At 43.7% G+C, this 20,309-nt stretch overlaps 1 protein-coding gene across 2 annotated transcripts in view; it reads right to left on the bottom strand.

The window, feature by feature from the left end:
• Window positions 1–19,448, bottom strand: part of SH3RF2 (SH3 domain containing ring finger 2) — a 158,753-nt gene extending 139,305 nt beyond the window's left edge. Inside the window, exons 1-2 of one of the 2 annotated variants that reach the window (XM_049873984.1) lie at window positions 19,230–19,448; window positions 17,608–18,090 (exon numbers count right to left, since the gene is read on the bottom strand). In XM_049873984.1, coding sequence (XP_049729941.1) covers window positions 17,608–17,985 — 378 coding nt within the window. In that variant the 5' untranslated portion in view covers window positions 17,986–18,090; window positions 19,230–19,448. The remainder of the gene's footprint in view (window positions 1–17,607; window positions 18,091–19,229) is intronic. The other variant, XM_049873983.1, reaches the window with a different exon arrangement.
• Between the last annotated feature and the right edge of the window lie 861 nt (window positions 19,449–20,309).

Below are 20,309 nucleotides of genomic sequence, written 5' to 3'. Positions count from 1 at the left end.
ATCTGGATGTGTTTTTGTTTCTAATGAAATTTTTTATGCTGTAATCTGGTTTGGGCCCTCTGATACAAGCCCAGGAAACTATTTTCAATGGCCTGGGCAAGATACAAGGCAGTTTGGTAGCATAGAAATTGTCTGGACTGAGAGTTGTGAAACTGGAGGTTTGGTCCTTGAGCCTATTCATTAACAAACTGTGTGACCTTGGAAAGTCCACTGCTCTTGCTCAGCCTTAGACTCCACAGCTGGACTAGGTAATTTTTTAAGACCCTTTTCAGCTCTCAGTACTGTGTTTGATGATTCCTTATAAAGTGGTCATTTGAAGAAAACCTTGAGAAAAACTTAGTTTAGGAGTGCCTTTTGATACAATACCTGGCCCCAATCAGGCCTCAGGGCAGAGTCATGGGAAGACTTTGCTTGGGGAAGTTCCCCTTTGAAGGAAACATGTCCCCAGCGTCAAATCTCCTGAACCAAGTCCCAAGGATGCGAGCCTGACTTGGTTCCAACTCTGCTCTAAGCTGGAGGCACGAAGAGGAGGACATCTGAGTTGACCCTGTGACAACCTAGTAATTCAGCCTTACAGGGCTTCATCTAATCTTGAGGACAACAATTTGAGGTAGGTGTTAGGACCAAAACTTTACTGAGGGGGAAAGTGAGGCTCAGAGAGTTCTAGCGACAGCTAGTTAGTGGCAGAGAGCTGGGATTCAAACTTGGGTTTTTTTATTTTAATGCCAGTGATTTTCTGTCTGCCTGACAGGGGTCCTGGAGGTGAACACTATTGAGGTGAACAGTGAGATGCACATTCAGAAAGAGTGGCATCCGGGAGATCCCCGCCTCTCTTGGTTTTAATATTACAAATTAATATCTTAAGAGCATCAGCTTTGGGCAAATCACAGTTTCGTCTCTTACTCTCTGTGTGACTTTGAGAAAGGTAATCTTTTTGAGCCTCAGTTTCCTGGAGATAATAGTGCCTGTCTCACTCAGTGGTTGTGCCTCACTAAATGAAAGTGCCCAGCATAGTGAGATTTCAATAGTTAGCTATATGTAAAGGGTTTAGCACGTCCAACTTACAGCATGTTGTTTATACTCCCAAATTTGCTCTCAAATCCATCCACTTCTTTCCATCACCGCCACCACTTTAGTCTAGGCCACCATCATCTCCTTCCTGGACAACTGCAACAGCTATGAATTGGTCTCTTACTTCCACTCTTGTTCTCCAGAAATTAATTTCCCACACAGGAGCCAGATAATATTAAACCAAAAATCATGTCAGGTTATTTTTCTGCTGTAATTGTTAGCATTGAATCTAGAATCCAGGCCCCTTTCTTACCATGACTTCTTGGTTCCTCTGGATCCTCCTCGGCAGCCTTTTCTCATGCCGCTCACCTCACTGCTTGTCATCCCTCAGTCATATGGGTCTTTGGTCAGTACCTGACTCGTCAAGTTCTCGCCTCCCTCTGAGAACAGGTTCACGGTGTTCTCGTTATCTGGAACACAGTTCCTCAGCTCTTCACAGAACTGCCTTCCTCTCATTCTTTAGATCTCATTATAAATGCTCCCCTTGGAGACGCTTTCTTTGACCATTCTGTTTAAAGATCTTCCCTTTTATCCTCTATCTCGTATCCTTGTCTGTAGTTAGTTTATATAGCAGGTACTTATCACCATTTGTGATTATTTTAGTTACTTCCTCTGTGTGTGTGTGTGTGTGTGTGTGAGAGAGAGAGAGAGAGAGAGACTGTTGCTCTACCCACATCTCTCCAGATCCTGTGACCATTTCTGTGTACTCCAGTTTTACTTCCAATGGCCAGCACCTGCGATTTTGTTGGAAGTCTTCTCTTGGGTTTCTAGAAAGTATTTTGCCCTGGGGCAGCCCTTAACTAATGGCTGACAAATTGGGGGTGTACATACCCTGATCTCTTACCTCTTGGCCCGGATAATTCCAGTATCTCAGTTTTACAGCATTTCCCAAAGCTTTCCCTGAGGATTAAGCTTCGGGTGCCCACTGGGGTAGCTGACTTGATAATATACCCTTACTGGCCAACTTCCCTTCCCAGTAAGACATCCCCACTCTGCTGCCAATGTCTGTATATCCGCCAAATTATCTACGAGCACTCAATCCTCATCTCAGGGGCTGCTTTTGGGGGAACCCAACTAAGACAATGTTCTTTTTGTCTAATCCAGTAGAGTAGAAATTACATGCCTACCTTGTTCACAGTTGTATTCTAGTGCTTACTTTAGCATCTGGTACATAGGGAGCACTCAATATATATTTGTATAATGAGTGAATACCATGGTTATTATTACAATACAGAATCCCTGTATACAGTTTACACCAGTAGACTACCATATACCCACAGAATGTGGAACGTGCCCTCCAAAAAAATCTTTCTTTTCCTAAGTTCCCACCCTCCCGCCCTCCCCAACGGTGCTTTCAGGAGTAGCATTCTTGTTAAGGTGTTTTGGCAAGGTTTATTATGGCTAGAGGCTCTTTACAGGGAAAACATCCCAAGAGAGATTCTCTAGAATGTGGCAAATCTTCCGGGAGCCACCTGAAATTCCAAAGTGGATATACTTCAGAAACTTTTAATGGGACAAAACTCCATTATGCTTATTTGTGGGTGATTTACATAGAAGGCAACTGGACCCTTTACCACGTTTCTCAGCGATGATATACATTGAAAAAAAGATTGGGAAATAATAGCTATGCAGAAGAGAGTGGCAACAATATACTGAATAATAACCATAAATCACTAACCTATGCTAAAAGCATTTCTGGGCCAGACCTTGAATGTGTCACATGTGTTATATAATTTTCAGAACACTGTATGGGGTAAGTTATATGTCATTCCCATTTCTCAGATAACGAGATGAGGCTCAGGGTAGTTAAATGACTTACATAGGGTCATGTAGCTAGTAAGAGGAAGACCTGGGATTTGAAAGCAGCTACAGTTAAGCGCTCAGTTGCTAACCAAAAGGTTGGCAGTTCGAACCCACATTGCAGGTTCATGGGAGAAAGACCTGGCAATTTGCTTCTGTAAAGATTATAGCCAAGAAAACCTCATGGAGGACAGTTTTACTACGTCACCTGGGGTTGCCATGGGTCGGAATTGACTGGACAGTACCTAACAACAACGTTAGGACTTCGAAGTGTCTTAACTACTTAACTACTCCTCTATCTTGCCCCCTGGGTTGAAAATACGAAAAACCAGTTCACTGGGTGCACTAACTGAAGTACTTCAACCTGGAGAAAATAAGATAGAAGATGTAACCCTCCTGAGTTGCCTTTAAAGAGCTGCCGACTGCCAGAGGAGAGGAAGACAAATTTTTCATGACTCAATTTCAGGAAGACTTATTGCTGTCCAGAGGTGGAGGCAACAGAGTACATCCAAGCACAGAAAATCCCTTCCCCTGCCCCTCCCCCACCACGAGATCTGAATGCACAGTGGCCTCTCTGTGGGGAAGTCACAGAGGGGACTGAAACACAGGAGAGGTGGTTGGCTGGCCTAAAGGACCTTCAAGATCCCTTTCAGATGTGAAATTCTAGAATATAAAACGATTAGAAGACTCATTCAATCCTTGTACACGTGGTTGATACTATGTGGTTCTGGAGAGAGAAGATCTACACAGATGATTTGAGAGGAATTTACTAATATCATATTAATAAGTAAAAAGGATATGTGTCGTGCATATTCTATGGAGTCCCTGGGTGGCGCAAATGGTTAAGTGCTTGACTGCTAACAGATAGGTTGGTGGTTCGAACCCATCCACAGGGGATCTGTTTCCAAAAGGTAAGGTCAGAGCCTTGAAAACCCTATTGAGCACCATGAGTCCGAATCAACTTGATGACAACTGGCTGGTGCATATTCTATGCATAAGAAGCAGCAGAAGTACTGTACTGCAAGATGAAACAACATAAGGTAATGGTCAAGAACACGGGTTTGGAATCAGTCTACATGGGTGACCTTGGCAAGTTATGCAGCACTCCTGTGTCTCAGTTTCTTTATAAAAAAAACGTTGCTCTGTGGATTAAACAAGCTTTTGCAGGTAAAGTGTTTAGCACAGACCCTTGAAAACTGTAAGGGCTCAAAAATGGTGCCTATTCTTCTGAAAACCTTTAAATATATATAGTAATACATCTTTAAAAAAAAGTGAATGCAAATACTTATGTACCTACTGCATGCTCTGTAAAATTTTAAATTTGGGATGCTGGAATCGTGAGACTCAATTTGGTACTTTCCCTATATCCATAGTAATTGTCAACATTTATTAAGTATTCAGACATATTCTAAGTCACATGGTTGGTCTTCAGCTAAGACAGGACTGGAAGTTGAGTTTCCTGAATTTCAGGCTCTGTTTTACCCCACCCAGAATGGACCACCTTGCCTATCCAGGTGTCGGGCTTCAGTAAGGAGTAAAACATAAATATTTTGTTCTGACTCTGTCTTCATTTCAGGAAAAGCAGACCAATTCTGGATCAGAGCTTGCATATCCCCTAATGACTTACCTCCCCCAAATATCCCTCTCTGGCACATTTGATTCCTTTATCGGCTTCTGTCCTTTCCCTCCTTCCCTCCTTCCTCCTCGGTTTTCGTTTCTCGTCTCAGCCTCACCTGCATGCCTTTCTCCTTCCCTACCCTCCTCTTTTCTCTCACTCCATTTCCCCCTCTCTATTCAGCTAGACTGATTTTGACCACTTAAATCCTTGAAATTTTTGACCAAGCACTACTCAGTTAAGACACAGCATATTATGAACATGGAACTGGACTTGTTACAGATTAAATCATGTTCCTGAAGCTTATCAACATCATTAGGAGGCTGGGTTCATGCCAAAAGGAACTGGTCTGTAATGGTAGATAATGAAGTGCTCCATAGGGTTCCCAGGAAAAGTCACTCTGGTGTTGGCCACCTTGATTGGTTAAGGACCTAGTCCTTGGAGCCAGGGAAACCTGGTTCAACTCCTGGTTTTGCCACTTCCTAGAAGTTTCCTCTTTTGTAAAAAAGGAAAATATCATGGACCTCTTTGTTGGGAGGATTAAAGCAAACCCTGCTGATTTTGAACAGCGCCTGGCACATGGTGTATACTACATGCTGGTTGTAGTTATTATAATGATAATTAATAACTATGTCCACCTCCTCTCTGGTTTCTCTTTCCTGGTCCCTCCCTCCTTGCCCAAGCACTCAGAACAAGAACTCCACTTGAGTAAGCTTGCTAGATTCTCCAGCCTTGGGATGGTAACTAGATGCAGTTTTTATAATGGAGGAAAGTAGGAACACCTACACATGTCTCCGTCACAAAACTTTAAGGTTGTGAAAAATCCTAGTGTTTCAAAAACTCCAGAAAACAAAAACAAGACAACAGGAAGAAATATGTTTGATTGTAAATTCTTCCCTTTCTAATACAAAGGTAAGTAAAAGAAGGATGGGGAATGCAAGGTCCTGGATCCTGGATCCATTTTTATAATCTCTTGAGAGGAAGAAAACACTGCCATCTCCTCGTTCTTCTCTCCCCCTAGTTATCTGTTCCTTCAAGCATGGAGTCAATTTCCTTGGATTTCCCTCATTGATGGAAATAAAAAAATTTTTTTTTTTTTAGGAGAAATGTATATCCAGAGGGTTAGCTCTTTTCCTTCTCCAGAAAGCTGAGAAGGCATGTTTTCCCTTCTGCCCCGCCATCTCTCTGCCATTCCTGTTTATTAAGCAAAAGCCCAAAATAAGATTTACTGCAGCCTTGCCTTTGTCATATCCAGGCAGCTTGTTAATCTTACAGATGAACACCCTTCCTGAACATAGCTCTGCACAGATCTATTCCTGCTCCATGCCCAGTCATTCTGCTGCATTGCCTTGGCAACCAATTAAAATACTTTTATGTGTATAGCAATATCATCCTTAATTCTGCAAGACCAGGGCAACCTGCTCGGAAGGCTGCGGCCCACCAGCCAGTTGGTGTTCTCCTCACTATCTGCCTCCATTCTGGTCTGACTTCTTTTCTCACCTCCCAATTACCTCTGAATCCCCTGCAAGCACCTACATGCCCTTTCTAACCCATCTGGCCTTAAGTCAAGGAACACCCTTGTCAACAAGACAGTGGTTGGAAGGGATTCTGGGGACACAATGATAAGTATGTTTTCTTTCTTCTGGCCTCGGGGAAAGATACAAGGAACTCCTCGGCCATGAAGCCAGTGAACCTAACTGCAGTTTTTTGTGATGTGATGAACACTATTCATTCAGTAATTGAAGATTTATTGAAAGCCAGGTACATTTCAGGCACTGTGCTAGGGACGGACGAGGACAAGATACCTCCTTATACTCACGGAACATATAGTCCAGTAGGAAAGGGATGTGAGCAGGCAGTCCTGTGCAACCTGATTATCTGCTGAGGTGGCCAGAGGACAGCACTGGAGACTGTGGGAACCTGACAAGGGACCTAAGGCAGACTTGTGCTTTGGGATGGAGAGTTGACTTCTACAGGAATAAAGGCCAAGCTGAAATATGATGATGGGGTGCAGCCAGCCACATCAGGGCAGTTTCCGGATTGGGTGCAAGGTTCCATCGTCCTCTAGCACCAGCAGTTTGGCTGGTCCCCTTAGCTCAGGTGGTCTGTTTATCCCCTGCCTCCAGGCTAAAGCTTTCCTATTGGTCTCTCTGAGGAGAGTGACAGCTAAGGACCCAAGTTCTCTGGCCTCTTCTCTTGGCACTCCATGCTGAGCATGCAAATGGCAGCTGAAAGACACGTTTTCCAAAGCCAGCTGCCTCTGAGCCATGATGCTAGGACCCACCCCCTAAGACATGTGCCTCTAGACATATTCTGAGGTTTGCAATCCTCAGCATCATAGGTTTCTGTGAATGCTTGGGGGATCAGGAATCAGATAGTGCACATTAAAGATAAAAATGCAAACTCAGTAACTGCTCTAAACACTCCCCACAAATACAGGGATCCTAAATTTCGATCTGTAACCACTTCTCCCATTTTGTTTTATTAATAATAACACTCACTGAACATTATCTTCTAGGTACTGTGCTAAGTGCTTTGGGTACATCTTCTTATTTAATTTCACAACAATTCTTTTGTGCGTAGAGATAATAGTAGTAGCCATCTTGGTGGGTTGTAGAAAGAGTTAAGTGAAATTGCTATGTAAAAGTGCCTGAGACATGGTAAGTCTTCCATAAACGTTAGCTTGAATGGCTGAGTCCCTTGTCTGCTTTCATAACATGTTAACACCTTTATTTTAAGATTTATTAACTACATTATAAGCAGTTTAAAGAGCCCTTAGTGGTATAGGAAACCCTGGTGGTGTAGTAGTTAAATGCTACAGCTGCTAACCAAGAGGTTGGCAGTTTGAATCCACCAGGTGCTCCTTGGAAACTCTATGGGGCAGTTCTACTTGTCCTATAGGGTTGCTATGAGTCGGAATCAACTCGACGGCAGTGGGTTTGGTTGGTTTTTGGTGATACAATGGTTAAGCACCTGGCTGTTAGCTGAAAGGTTGGCGGTTCAAATCTACCCAGTAGCTCAGCGAGAGAAAGACCTGGCGATCTGCTCCTGTCCAGATTACAGCCTAGAAAACCCTATGGGGCAGCTCTATGCTGTCGTGTGGGGTCACTATGAGTCACTATGACTTGGTGGCACCTAACAACGATTAATAGTTTACATGGCTGTCTGTCCCAAAAGTCCATGTGCTCTTTGAGAACAAGGGTCATGTCTTATTTATTTTTGTTCTCCTATAGACCCCAGCAAAGGGTCTTGCTCATAAAAGGCATCTTGTACATGTCTGTGGAATGAATAACACATGGGAAATAATAACAACAGTGTCTAGTACTTTCTGTCACTGAGCTTACTCTGTGCCAGGCCCTGGGCTAAGAGTTTTACAGAAGTCATATTGTTTTCTTCTCTTCCCCATAACCCCATGATGTGGGTATTATTCTTCCCATGTCTACATCCCAGTGAAATTGCAGTCCAATGTGGTAAGTATGGCAGTACTTTAAAAGATAAACCTGCCTGGATGAATTCAAGCAGAGTTAACATTTATTAGGACAGTGCCAGACCCTGTGCCAAGCACTTTACAGCTGTCTCCTCATGGAATCCTCCCAATAACTCTATGAAGTAGGCCTTACTATCTCCAATGGGCTCTGATACTCAGAGAGGCTAAGTAACTTGTCCAGAAGCACACAGCCAGTACATATGAAGGCAGGGCTTTTGTTCCGGTCACTACATTATTTTGTTTATTTTTCACATTGAAAGTCTAAGGTCAGGAGCAGTGAAAATTGCAATACATATTTTTAAAATGACACCAAAACCTATTCCTCTTATGCAGAAAGAAGTTAAACAACAAAAACAAAAACATATGTGATGGAGGTTGGGCCGCCTGAGAGGTATAGGGGCCACATTCCCTCCCTTCACAAGGCTGACTCAGCTCTAACTCAGTGGCAAATTCTTTTACAGCCTCTTCCTTTCCGTCACTGGCATCCCTGTGATTTAGTGTCAGTTAACTTTAGATGAAGTATTTCTCCCAACAAGCTCAATGGAGCACATAAAATGTGCGGTGTCTGACGCAGGGGCTTAGCCATATATAGGGAGGCGTTTCCTATCTTCTTAGGGCTAACATTTCATAAGCTAAATGGCTTTGAACCTGGCCCACTGTGTGTTCCAGAGAGTGATGCTTGCCACCTGAAAAGGTATTTAACAAGGTGACTCACCTCAAGAATACCTCAGAGTCACCACATGATTTTACACTTAGCACATGGTTCATTCCCCACATAGCTTTGTAATGGCTTGATTCATGAAAAATATTTTTCTGCGTCATGAGTATTGTTCTGTGATCCCATGAAAAGTCTACTACAGACATGAATGTGGTCATTTATTTACTCGCCTTTTCAAAAAAATGTCGGGCTCTAAATAGGGGCCAGACTGTGGGCTGGGTACTCAGAGCACAGTATTGAGTAAGATGGATAAGACAGGGGCCTGTTCTCTTTGTGCTTGGAACAAAGATTGGAGAAGTGAGGAATCTGAGGTGAACTCAGCTGCTACTCAAGCCCTAGGTTCTGAGCCCATGAGCTTCCCTGGTGTGCACTTTTCAGATAGAGGCTGGCACATAGCAAGCACTTAAGAATAGTTCGTTGAGTGCCCTGAGCCTTGAGGTGGGGATCTGGAGCAGTGCAGCCTGGGGGGGCTAACACAGACTAAGACTGCAGGAAGTTGCTCATGGTGACTGAACTTGTCTTTCTTTGCCTGTATTCCACCGTTTACTCTGGATGCTCTGGCTGGTGTTCATACGTCCTAGGGTCATCAGGTAACCGGGCCACTTCAATCAAAAAGAATGGCTGTCTGCCAGTGAAGTGGAGAGCAACTCCTCAGTTACCCAGTCAGCTCAGACACCCACCTGGAGCAGAGATGTCATACCCAGCTGCACTGAATCTGTGAGGTTGTTGTCGATATAGCCGAGAGGACACTTGATATGATGTAACCAGTCTAGCTGCTGGAGAGACTTCATTATGGAGAACAATTGACATGTGTCTTCCTAACGGTAGTTTTGAAGCCAGGTATCAAGTCACCTTTTCTCTTCACCATCTGCTTCTGTCTCCCTCGTCTCCAACTCCCATTCTAATTTGACATATTCCTGTCCTGTCCTGCCTTTCCTGGCACCCACGTCCCTGACTGGACCCCGCCTTTTCATCCCTTGACCACATCCTTCTCGACCATTAAAACACCGACTTTTTTCTAAGGAGTTTCTTTTTATTGGCCAAGTTTCATTTTCCTCAAACTGAACCCCGTTACTACCTTACCTTTTCATATAAGATCTTTCTTGAATCTAAGACTTTTTTTGTCGTAATCAACTTTATTGGGTTATAATTTACATACAAAATGCACCCATTTTAAGTGTACAGTTGATGAGTTTTGATGAACCTATTTACTCCTGTAGCCGTCATCATTGTCAATATAGAGAACACTTTTTGCCCCAAAAAAGTCAGTATAATCTAGTTTTGTCTTTTCTAGAATTTCATATAAATGCAATCAGATAACATGTACCCCTTAGTAAGATATTTATTTTTTTCACATATTAACGTTTCAAAAATTGGATGTATCTTACAGTGAACATCTAACACGGTACTGTTTTTTTTCCTCTAAGGAAAAAACAAACAAACAAAAAAACCCAAACCCATTGCCATCAAGTCGATTCCAACTCATACTGATCCTAAGGGACAGAGTAGAACTGCCCCATAGAGCTTCCAAGGAGCTCCTGGTAGATTCGGACTGCCGATCTTTTGGTTAGCAGCCATAGTATTTAACCACTATGCCACCAGGGTTTTCTCTAAGAGCTATTACTAAATCGACAATACCTCTTATAATGGAGAGTATCTTAAAACCAGGGAGATATCATATGTGTGTATGTAAATGTACGTGCATACACATGTACAATGACTAATCTGAGTTGGTTTTACCATTAGAAAATAAGTATTGGGAAGGTGAAAATTTTTACTTTGTTGTATAAGTTCCCACAGTGCCTCTATACCTGGAGATGCTAGAAGCTAAATAAATACTGCAGAGCATGGTAATAGTGAGTTTCAAACAATTTTCCAAAAATATCTTCTAATGCCATGAGCTTGGAAGGTGTCAACAGTCTCCAAACACAATAGGGGTTCCCTTTGAGGACTTAGCTGCCTCTGCATTAAGACTGAGCATACTGAGTGTCAGAACATATGGTGCTGAGACAGCATATCCCAAACTTCGTTCCATGGGCCATTAATGTAACTCAGGGTGTTACTAAAAAAGGAGGAGTTATCATTGTCAAATGCATTTGGGAAATGGCTCTTATTATAAACTCCCACTTAGAGATTCACAATTCATTAGCAAGTTAAAGGTTCCAAAAAAGTCCTGCAGTAAAGAAAAAATGTTCAGCTTTGTTTTAATCTCAGGTCTGTTGGACCTGGAGCTTTGTGGAATACCCATTAATAGCTTAGAGAATATACCTTGTGAATGGCTGGTCTAATGTATAATCATGAATTAAAAAAAAAAGCAAAATGAGAAAGAAAGAGAGAAGAGAAAGAAATGGAATAGAGCTGTTTTTGAGCTGGTCCCAGCTAAGCGCAAAGCTATGTAATGGCACCTGGACTTGGATAGAGGAAGATGCTCTTCACGAGTCAAAGGCTGAACAAGCAGTTTCCCTCCCTCTATAATCTCCTTATAGCATGAAAAAACATGTGGGCAGGCAACCTTTCCTGAGAGGAAGAGAAAGCAACACATAAACATGCATTGGCTAATTCCATAGGTGACATGCTGCCAGTGCACGTGGTGAATAATTGAGTTGAGGAAGGAAAACCTTGTGCACCACCCATCTGCTTGCAGTGGGTTCTGAGCCAAGGTTATTCCGTTTGGCTAGACATCTTAAACTGATGAGAAAACTGAGGCAGGTAATAGAAAGGTTCACTAAAACAAGAAGGAGGGATTATCCTCTTCATTTAAATGGTGCCTAATTCCTCCTTTGCAATGGCATTGGTCCAATATACACCAAAAAATACACAGATGGAAGGAAATCAGACAAATGAAAATTAGGCCGAGACTAAAAGAAACATACAAGAGTACCTTTTCCTTTCTTGTAAATAGTATTTTTAAAATTATCACACAGTAAAATCGATGTTTTTCTTTTGGTGTATAGCTCTATGGATTTGAACACATAAACAGATTCATGTAATTACCACCACAATCAGAAATCAGACCAGTTCCATCACCCCATGAAGCCCTCTCATGGCACCCCTTTATAGTCAAACCCTCTCCCAACCACTACCCTGGCAATCACTGATCTGTTTTCTATCACTGTAGTTTTGCCTTTTCATGAACCCCCTTTCCTTTTGCTATTCTTTGCTTAATTTTTTAATGGGGATCACTGCATGTTTACATGTGTATGCAAAAAAGAAAAGAAAGACAACATACTAGTTGCTGTTCACACCAACTTATGGCGACTCTACGTGCTTCAGAGTAGAACTGTGCTCCATAGGACTTCCAATAGCTGATTTTTCAGAAGGAGATTGCCAAGCCTTTCTTCCGATGTGCCTCTAATTAACTCGAATCTCCAACCTTTCTGTCAGCAGTCAGTGATTATGCACATTAACCGTTGTTTCACCCAGGGACTCCAAAGAACTCCAAATCTAATACCGGCAACCTTTCTCTTCTATTATTAGTTATTTTGTTATTTAGTGTTGTTAACACTTATTAGCATCTATTACCTACTAGGCACTGTGCTAAGCTCTTTAGGTACATTATTTCATTTTAACTCTCACAGCAGCCTTACGATATACATACACACTGATTATCTCCATTATACAAATAAGGAAACTGAGGGTCCCAGAGTGGCTAAGTGACTTGCCCATGGCCTTACAACTAAAAAAAGATTGAATCTCAACACAAACTCAGCTCCGTTTGACCACAAACTCTTAAGCACTATAGTGAGCAGTAAAAGGGAGGAGACTGTAACTAAGAAGGAGGTGCACTGAGAGGGGTCGAGGGGCAGTGATAATTTCAGAATATGTTGTTTTAAAAAATGTCTGCAAATGTGTGTGAAGCTGGAGAACCATCTGGGTCTCCTGACTTCTCAACCTCAACCTTTATATCTTCCTCCACCTGCCACATAAGCTCTTTGCTGTTCCAGGTGGCACCTGCCTTCTGTTTTCAGGGACTTGGGAATGATGCTATTCCCCCTTGCAAACTTTGCAAAAACCACTGTCCGTGTCACTGTTCTGTCGCAAGCACACTATCTGAGACCTAGGAAAACATCTGGATCAACTTCTGGTTTCCACCCAGCCTCAACTCCCTAATGTGATTTCCGACCTCATTTTTTCCCCCGTTTGCTTGCAACACCAACTGAAAAAGTTTCTAGAACAAAGCCAGCTGGCCCGCGTGCTGGCGGTGGCAGGTGTGCTCTGGATGAGATGAGGACAGTGAGATAGGAATGGGTGTGCTCAGCAGGATGCTTCACAATGACCTGAGAAAGTCCAGCCCTACAAGATCCAGGGCAGTGACATTTGTATCGAGGATGGAGTGAAAGGCCAGCGAAAAGGGAAACGGAAAAGTTAATGCATTTTCTATGATACTGGGGGAGTGGACCAGGTTCCTGACCTGTATATCATTTTCCACTGAGGTTGCTATTTGGAGAAGTGAAGTTAGCTAGGGTGGGAGTTTTCTCCTAGAATCAACTCATAGCTCCTTAAGGGTCCTGGAAGTGAGCTGCAAAGCCAGCACACGCTGGCAAGAATCCCACATCTGAATCATGGCCATAGATCATTGGGAGACTTCTTAGTTATCTAGTGCTGCTATAACAGAAATACCACAAATGGGTGGCTTTAATAAACAGATATTTACTTTCTCAAAGTTTAGGAGGCTGGAAGTCTGAATTTACGGTGCTGGCTCTAGGGCAAGGCTTTCTCTCTCTGTTGGCTCTGGAAGAAGTCCTTGTCTCTTCAGCTTCTGCTTCCTGGTTCCTTGGAGATCTCCATGTGTCTTGGCATCTATCTTACTCCATCTCTCCTCTGCTTGTTTGTTTAATCTTTTATATCTCAAAAGAGACTGACTTAAGATATACCCTACACTAATACTGCCTCATTAACATAACAAAGACAACTTATTCCCAAATGGGATTATAACCACAGGCATAGAGGTTAAGATTTACAATACATATTTTTTAAGGACACAATTCAATTCATAACAGGAGGCAAACTAACCAGAAAGCAGGGTGCCAAGGACCCTCTCTGGATGCATTTGATTAACAAGGAAGTGAGAAAAGGGACGAAATTTAGATTGGGAAGCATTGAGTCAATTCAATAATAATAGCAGCTAACATTTATTGAGCACTTAATATGAGCCAGTCACTGTGCTAAGAGTTAACTGACATGCATCAGTCATTTCATTGGTTTCTCATAACAACCTTAGAAGGGAGGTACTACTGTTATCCTCAATTTCCAGATGGGGAGATGGAGGCTCTGAGGTTTAAGTGACTCACTCAAAGTACACAGCTCTGGAGGTGATGGAACCAGGAATTTGAAGTCTGCCATTTCCCAAACCTAAACTTGCAAATTCTTAACTTCTCTGCTTTATGGCCTGCCCTAATTCAGAAATATTACTAAACTGTAACAGAGTAAGGACGAAAAGAGGTCAGCTACTGAGGAACCCATAGTCCTCTAGAAGGCTTGCAAAGTTCCCTTGGCTTGACTACATTCAGGAAGGAATGAGAACCAGTGGGCTTGTGCTGTTGGGGGCCCTTCCAGGAGTTTGTTGCTCTTACCTATTGGTCTGAAATAACTGCATGCTGTAGAAACCCACAGCCCTTTCTCAAGTTTTCTTTTTACACAATTGACTTGAGAGGGTTTTAGACACGTAGGCACAATGGGCTATTTTTTCTCTCTCTTGGGCTGGCACCATGAGGTGTGACTATTGGTTCCACCCTGGCATGCTGGCTGGCACAAGAAGAAACATCAAGCCTCTTTCAGCCAACACAAAGATCCCGATCGGCTTGTTTTTTAGGTGAGTAGAGCAGTCTCTGGGCTTAAAATGCTCATGGACAGAAGTTAAACAAACTCTTTTTGAGTGCCAAATTATCGAATCCTCTGGAAGAGGTGTTTTACAAAATGGTACCCGGCCACAACAGGTTATTTATCCCCCCTTTGGGGATTATTTTATACTTAGTATTATCCTGACCTGGACTCATCATAGAATCAAGTTCAATAATAATACCTATTACATTGTCCTGCGAGGGCTATAGCTCCTTCTGTGTTTTGTAGAATGCCTCATGCATGCCAGGGCACAGTAAAGGGTCAATAATAACGTTTACTACGATAATGACCCTCCAAATACCGTGCATCTAAGGATCTCAAAGTGCTCTGCAAACACTAATTAGTTAAGCCTCCCCATGGCGCTCTGTTTTTATAATCCATTTTCCCATTTTACAGAATTTTAAATTGAGACCCAGCAAACTTAGATGGCTTGCCCAAAGTCAGACAGCAAGTTTAAAATAATAATGACGATGAGGACTTGCATCTCCACAGCATGCATTTTCTAAGGAGACAGAAGTATGTTGCAAAGAAAATTTTCACAAGATCCCAGAAGAAGGTGGATAACAAGTCATAATGAGCTCTGTTGACTAGACTGGATAAACTGAGGCAGGGAGGGCGAGTAGCTTGGCGACAGTTTGACTGAGATGCAAGTCTACCCCTCTGACTCTCAGAATAGTATGGAGCATCCCAGGTAATCCTCAATTCCCTTAACCAAGTGATACATGGTTGCTTTCACACTTACAGGAAGGAAAGTTATATTTTTGGGAGACCAGTTGGTCAACAACAGTCATATTGACATTCAGGAACAGGGTTGTTCATATCCTTGCTCAGAGAGGCAAAACTAAAATGCAGGAGAGGGAGGAGATGAGCCACTTCAAGAAAGGATGGCTCAGGAAATGAAGGAAACGAGAGGCAGTGGGGGCAGGCTGCCGGTGGGTGGCTGCCCCATCTCGGCTGTGCTCCTTTGGAGAGTGTGGTTAATAACTTGGGTTCTACCTGAAAGGAGGAGCCCTCAATAGCTTGGTTCTGTGTTTCGGTCTCATGATAGGACTTGATCCTGGTGTAGCTCAGAGGATGGGCACAACTCCACCACGGGCACCTTGGTCTAATGTAGCAAGTCCGAGGAAGAGGTGCAGGGACACACAGGATCTTAGTGGCTGTGTCTTAGATATGTCCGGCTCTCATCCCCCAAGACCCTATGCTAGGAATTTGGTAACTCTGGATCTACTTGTTGCTACCTGTTCTTAGCAACATAGCCACACTGAAAATGATGAAAACGTGAACAAAAATACCAGAAGGTGATAAGGGACATGCCTCCTGCAGGCATGGCAACATTTCCTTCATGAGTAATGATGCTCCCTCTGGAAGGCAGCAAGTCAGGCTTTCGGAGAGGTGGGGGAGGGGAGACGTTACTGGGCCTCAGGAATTCAAAGGGGATTTGGTGACCTGAGATAGAGCCAGTTTCTCTATAAACAAGGCAGGTTGGAGAAATTCGCCCTCCTCTCTCCCCTCCCCCCAGGCTTTTCCAGGTCTGCGGTTTCTGACTGATGACTGGCCTAGGGCTCATGGGGAGATTTAAAGAAGAGCGCCAAGCCTTTTTCTGGAATGTGTTCCCACACACAAGCACAGGAGCCATCAAGGGTCTGCAGTGAAGAGAATCATACGTATGTCCGGCTCTTCCTGTCCTCAGGTTTGAATGTTCACATACTTCCCCATCACATGGGTGACACTTCAGTGTAGTGAGCTGAAAGAGGGTGGACTTTTTGAAAGGAAAATCTCAAAAAATTGTTCTGAATGTGCATCACAAACCTATTCTCCTGAGTGGGGAAGGGATCCATGGAAGACCCCCCCGCCCCACACACACATACACCATTACCTGTTATGGTGGGTGTCCTGGGACTCTGCCCTCCAACATTAAAGCTTGCTTCCTGGGAACACATCACAGAACGCTGCTTCGATTTGCTAAGTATGACAAGAGGCCAGGTCACAGCTTCTAGTACCCACTTTGGCACACTGACTCCAGGGGTGATGGTGTAAATAATTCTGTTGGACTCACCAGGATCACATTCGTCTCTTGAGAAGTGCCCTTACAAAGCATTCCACAAGAAGGAGTGGAGGGATAAATCGCTATTATTGAAACACCAAGAGCATTACCAGGCCATCTCCTGTGTGACTTGACCATTTCCATTTGTTTACTGCCGCCCCTGACATGTATTTTATGCGTGGTCTACTCACTTTGTAAAGTAAGACACATCTATGGGCTCCTTTTCACATCTGTTGTACTTCACGGCCCAGCCTTCGCTATCAATCAGTCCACCCACATAGCCGCTTCCCCTCGCATCATCTTCAGACGTCAACTATCTGGATAGCTTCAGATTATGAATCAGCATTGTCATAATAGTGCTTTATGACTGGGAGTGGGAAATGAATTTGGGTAAAATTCAAACAACATTCGAAAGTGGGAACTTCTCAGAGATCTCAAAAGCATCAAGCAGTTGGATTTGTTTTCTCTCTTTTTCCCATCTGTGCATTTCCCATGCACTGGTTTAACCTAAGAAGGGCAGAAGTGAAAAACAAAAACTACAAGCAGCTGGAGGGGGGATGGGAAGATAGAGAGAGAGGGAAGATGGCAAAATAGGCACGAAACGAGAGACTGAAAGGGCTGACTCAATAGGGGGAGAGCAAGTGGGAGAAGGGAGTAAGATGTATGTAAACCTACATGTGACAGACTGATTGGAATGGTAAATGTTCACTTGAAGCTAAATAAAAATTAATTAAAAAAAAACAAACTACAAGCAAGAAGGCTTTCCTTGTCCTACCACCTCCTGGACAAGAAGCAGGGAGAGCCTAGGAAGTTTCAGGAAATATCCAGTTCCAAGGAGAATTCTCAGATTGATTAGATAGGCTTAGGACTCCACCCATGTTAAAGTAAAATGATCACCGGAACAGAAACTTATCACTAGGAATTACCTGCAGTACTTTGAAATGTAACTGAAAAAAGATATTTCTAGCTTCCAGCACGCACAAATCCAGCCTCCACGGAGACACGACATTAACAAACAAGATCTTTCTTACCCCATCCATGTGGATCCTGGTGTTGGGCACCAGTCGGAAAGGGCTGGACTGCAGACCTCTAGGGTTGGTCCTGCTTTTCCGGCTGTCCTGGGAGGTCAGCATGCCGGGCCTGCAGAAGGAGCCCTCCCTCCCTGAGCTCTGCCCAGCGCGCACACCATCCAGAAGGCGCACAAGCAGCAGGTTGGCTGGCAGGGCCTCGATGCTGCAGAAGACCAGGGTCCTGCATTCGGGGCACCTCAGCTCCTTGCGGGCCTTGAAAATCCTCTGTAGACATGGTTTGCAGAAGGTGTGCTGGCAGGGGAGGACTTTGGCTGTGACGTCGAGCTTTTCAAAACACACGGGGCACTCCAGAAGATCAAGTAACGTCAAATCATCCATTTTATTTTAAAACTCCAGTCCTGACCTGGAAGGGCAGAGTCCACATGGTAAGGTGAGCTGAGCCAAGGGGGCAGAGCCGTCTCTTGCGAGCGTCAGAATTCCTGCCTGTTTGAAGGAGAAAGGAAGGGAGGCAAACAACGTGACTGCTCTGAGATGTATATCCCACCTACATGAGGCAGTGTCTCATAAGGCAGTTTGCAAGTACTTTGTTCTGGCACCCAAGTTTCCAATGACTCATTCTGATTCAGTGCTAGCAGGTACAGGACTCACTCCTGCCTGCTGTAGGGATCAGAGGACACATTCAGCACAGCGGCTCCTCACCAGGCGGAGAAAGGGCCTGTTGAAGCAGCACACCCACTCAGCTCTGCCAGCCTGGGCTGAAAGGGGCTCCAAAGCACTCGGGCAGGTGGTCTCGACTCTCAAGCCGAAGCCCCTTACACAGAATACAATTTCTGTGAGGATACCTACCTATCCCTTTCTCTGGGTTTTTCTATTATCTGCATCACATCGCAGATAAGTTTAGTTAATGTATATAGGTTTACCTGAATAACATACAAATGTAAGGTTATTTCTGTCACAATTATTCTTCCCCTATTATTTTTATTTTAGCCACATACAAGAACATTTTCTAGGAGAAACCCATTTCCAAAAATTATTTTGCTCTACCGCTGGCTGTGGCACTTGGGAGCTTTTTATTTATTTATATTTCCTTTCCTGTTCTTTTCCTTTCCTCCTTCCTCCCTCCCTCCCTTTCTTTCTCTCTTTTCTCCTCACCCTGAATATCTTAAATCGCCTCAGAGACAATATTCCTCCCACAATGTAAAGCCGCACAGCCTGTTTAGTTACTTTGACAATTGTTCTTGGTTTCAACTAAAGTAGATAGGAATTCTGGATTGTGGTCACAACCTGCAAAAGCCAGGATGGAGCAGCATATACAGGTGTATGTGTGTGTGTGTGTGTGTGTGTGTGTACACAATCCCTATTTCACAAAGTTTCCTTTTGGATGTCTGAAAAGAAGCCTCCAGTTTACAAAGGTCAAGAAGCCAGCCGTCCCCGACCTGTGTCGAGGCTTGGGAGCATGCTGCAGCCCCGGCGGTTTGGGAAGACTTGAGGGCTCGGGCCCCTCCTGTAAGCAAGCGGACATTGTACACACGGGTGTGAGAGACGGCGCCTCGCCTTCCTAAGACTCCTCTCTAAAGACGCCAGCCAGCGGTGGGCTGAGAAAGTGTGGGGGCGTCACTAACCTTGCGCTGGCGACCTCTGCTGAGTTCAGCTCAGCCCGCTCCTCTGCTCGGCCCAGCTCGCTCAGCGCGCTCCCTTTTCCCCGCGCCGCTGTCGCCGTTTAGAAAACTTTTAACAACTCTGAGTATTAGTCATTTCAAGGGATCGCCTTACCCAGCCCTGTTAACGCTTTCACCGCCGGGCTGCCCACGGCCAGCAGGACCTTTTTTTTTCTCCCTGAGGAGGAGGCGTTCACTCCCTGCTACTGATTCTTCCTTTACGTAACTGAGTTGATTTCTGGAAAAGATTACAAGAGGCAAACTATAAGCCAGCCCCTAAAGCCAAGTACGTACAAAGTTTATATTTTCAGCTTTACCCTTTTTTTTTTTCTCCTACCCAAGAAGTTAAAACACGTTCAGATATAAACATGCCAACGTGATTGTGTTTATTTTAAACCTTCACAAGGATTTCCTGAAACGGGGGAACATAATACTAACGGGGTAAGCGGGCCACCTAGAAAGCACTGCTTCTTAAAAATCAGTCAATTCCCGAATTCAGAGGATGAGATGGGCTTCAGTAAATTTTTGTCCAATCTCTTTAAAAAAAAAAAAAAAGTGTTAAAGTAGTACATACATATCCTTGAAAAATCCAAGAGTGTGGAGAGCTTTTTAAGGAAAAGTGATGGTCCTCAGTTCTCCCCTTGTCTTGTAGTCTTTTTATATCCCTAAGTAATACGTAAGAAGCCCTGGTGGCGCAAAGGAGAATGCACCCAGCAGCTCCGCAGGAGAAAGACCTGTCAATCTGCTCGCAGCAAAAATTACAGCCAAGAAAACTCTACGAGGCAGTTCTACTCTGTCGCATGGTTTCGCTATCAGTCGAAATCGACTGAAGGGCACCTAACAACAACAACAAATAATACTAATACTTCTATTTCTTGATTTATCAATAATACATTTCATACAAGTTACGAAGGTATCCAAGTAGAATAAGTTGATGATGATACCAAACACCAGGGTAGCCCTTACCTTTACCTGTGCCAAGCACTGTTCTGAGTGCTTTACCTGTATTAGCCCATTTAATCCTTTTCAACATCCTACAATACA

Source organism: Elephas maximus, chromosome 2 (assembly GCF_024166365.1).
Source record: "Elephas maximus indicus isolate mEleMax1 chromosome 2, mEleMax1 primary haplotype, whole genome shotgun sequence".
NCBI classification, from domain to species: domain Eukaryota; kingdom Metazoa; phylum Chordata; class Mammalia; order Proboscidea; family Elephantidae; genus Elephas; species Elephas maximus.
This window is presented reverse-complemented; position numbering and strand designations above follow the sequence as displayed.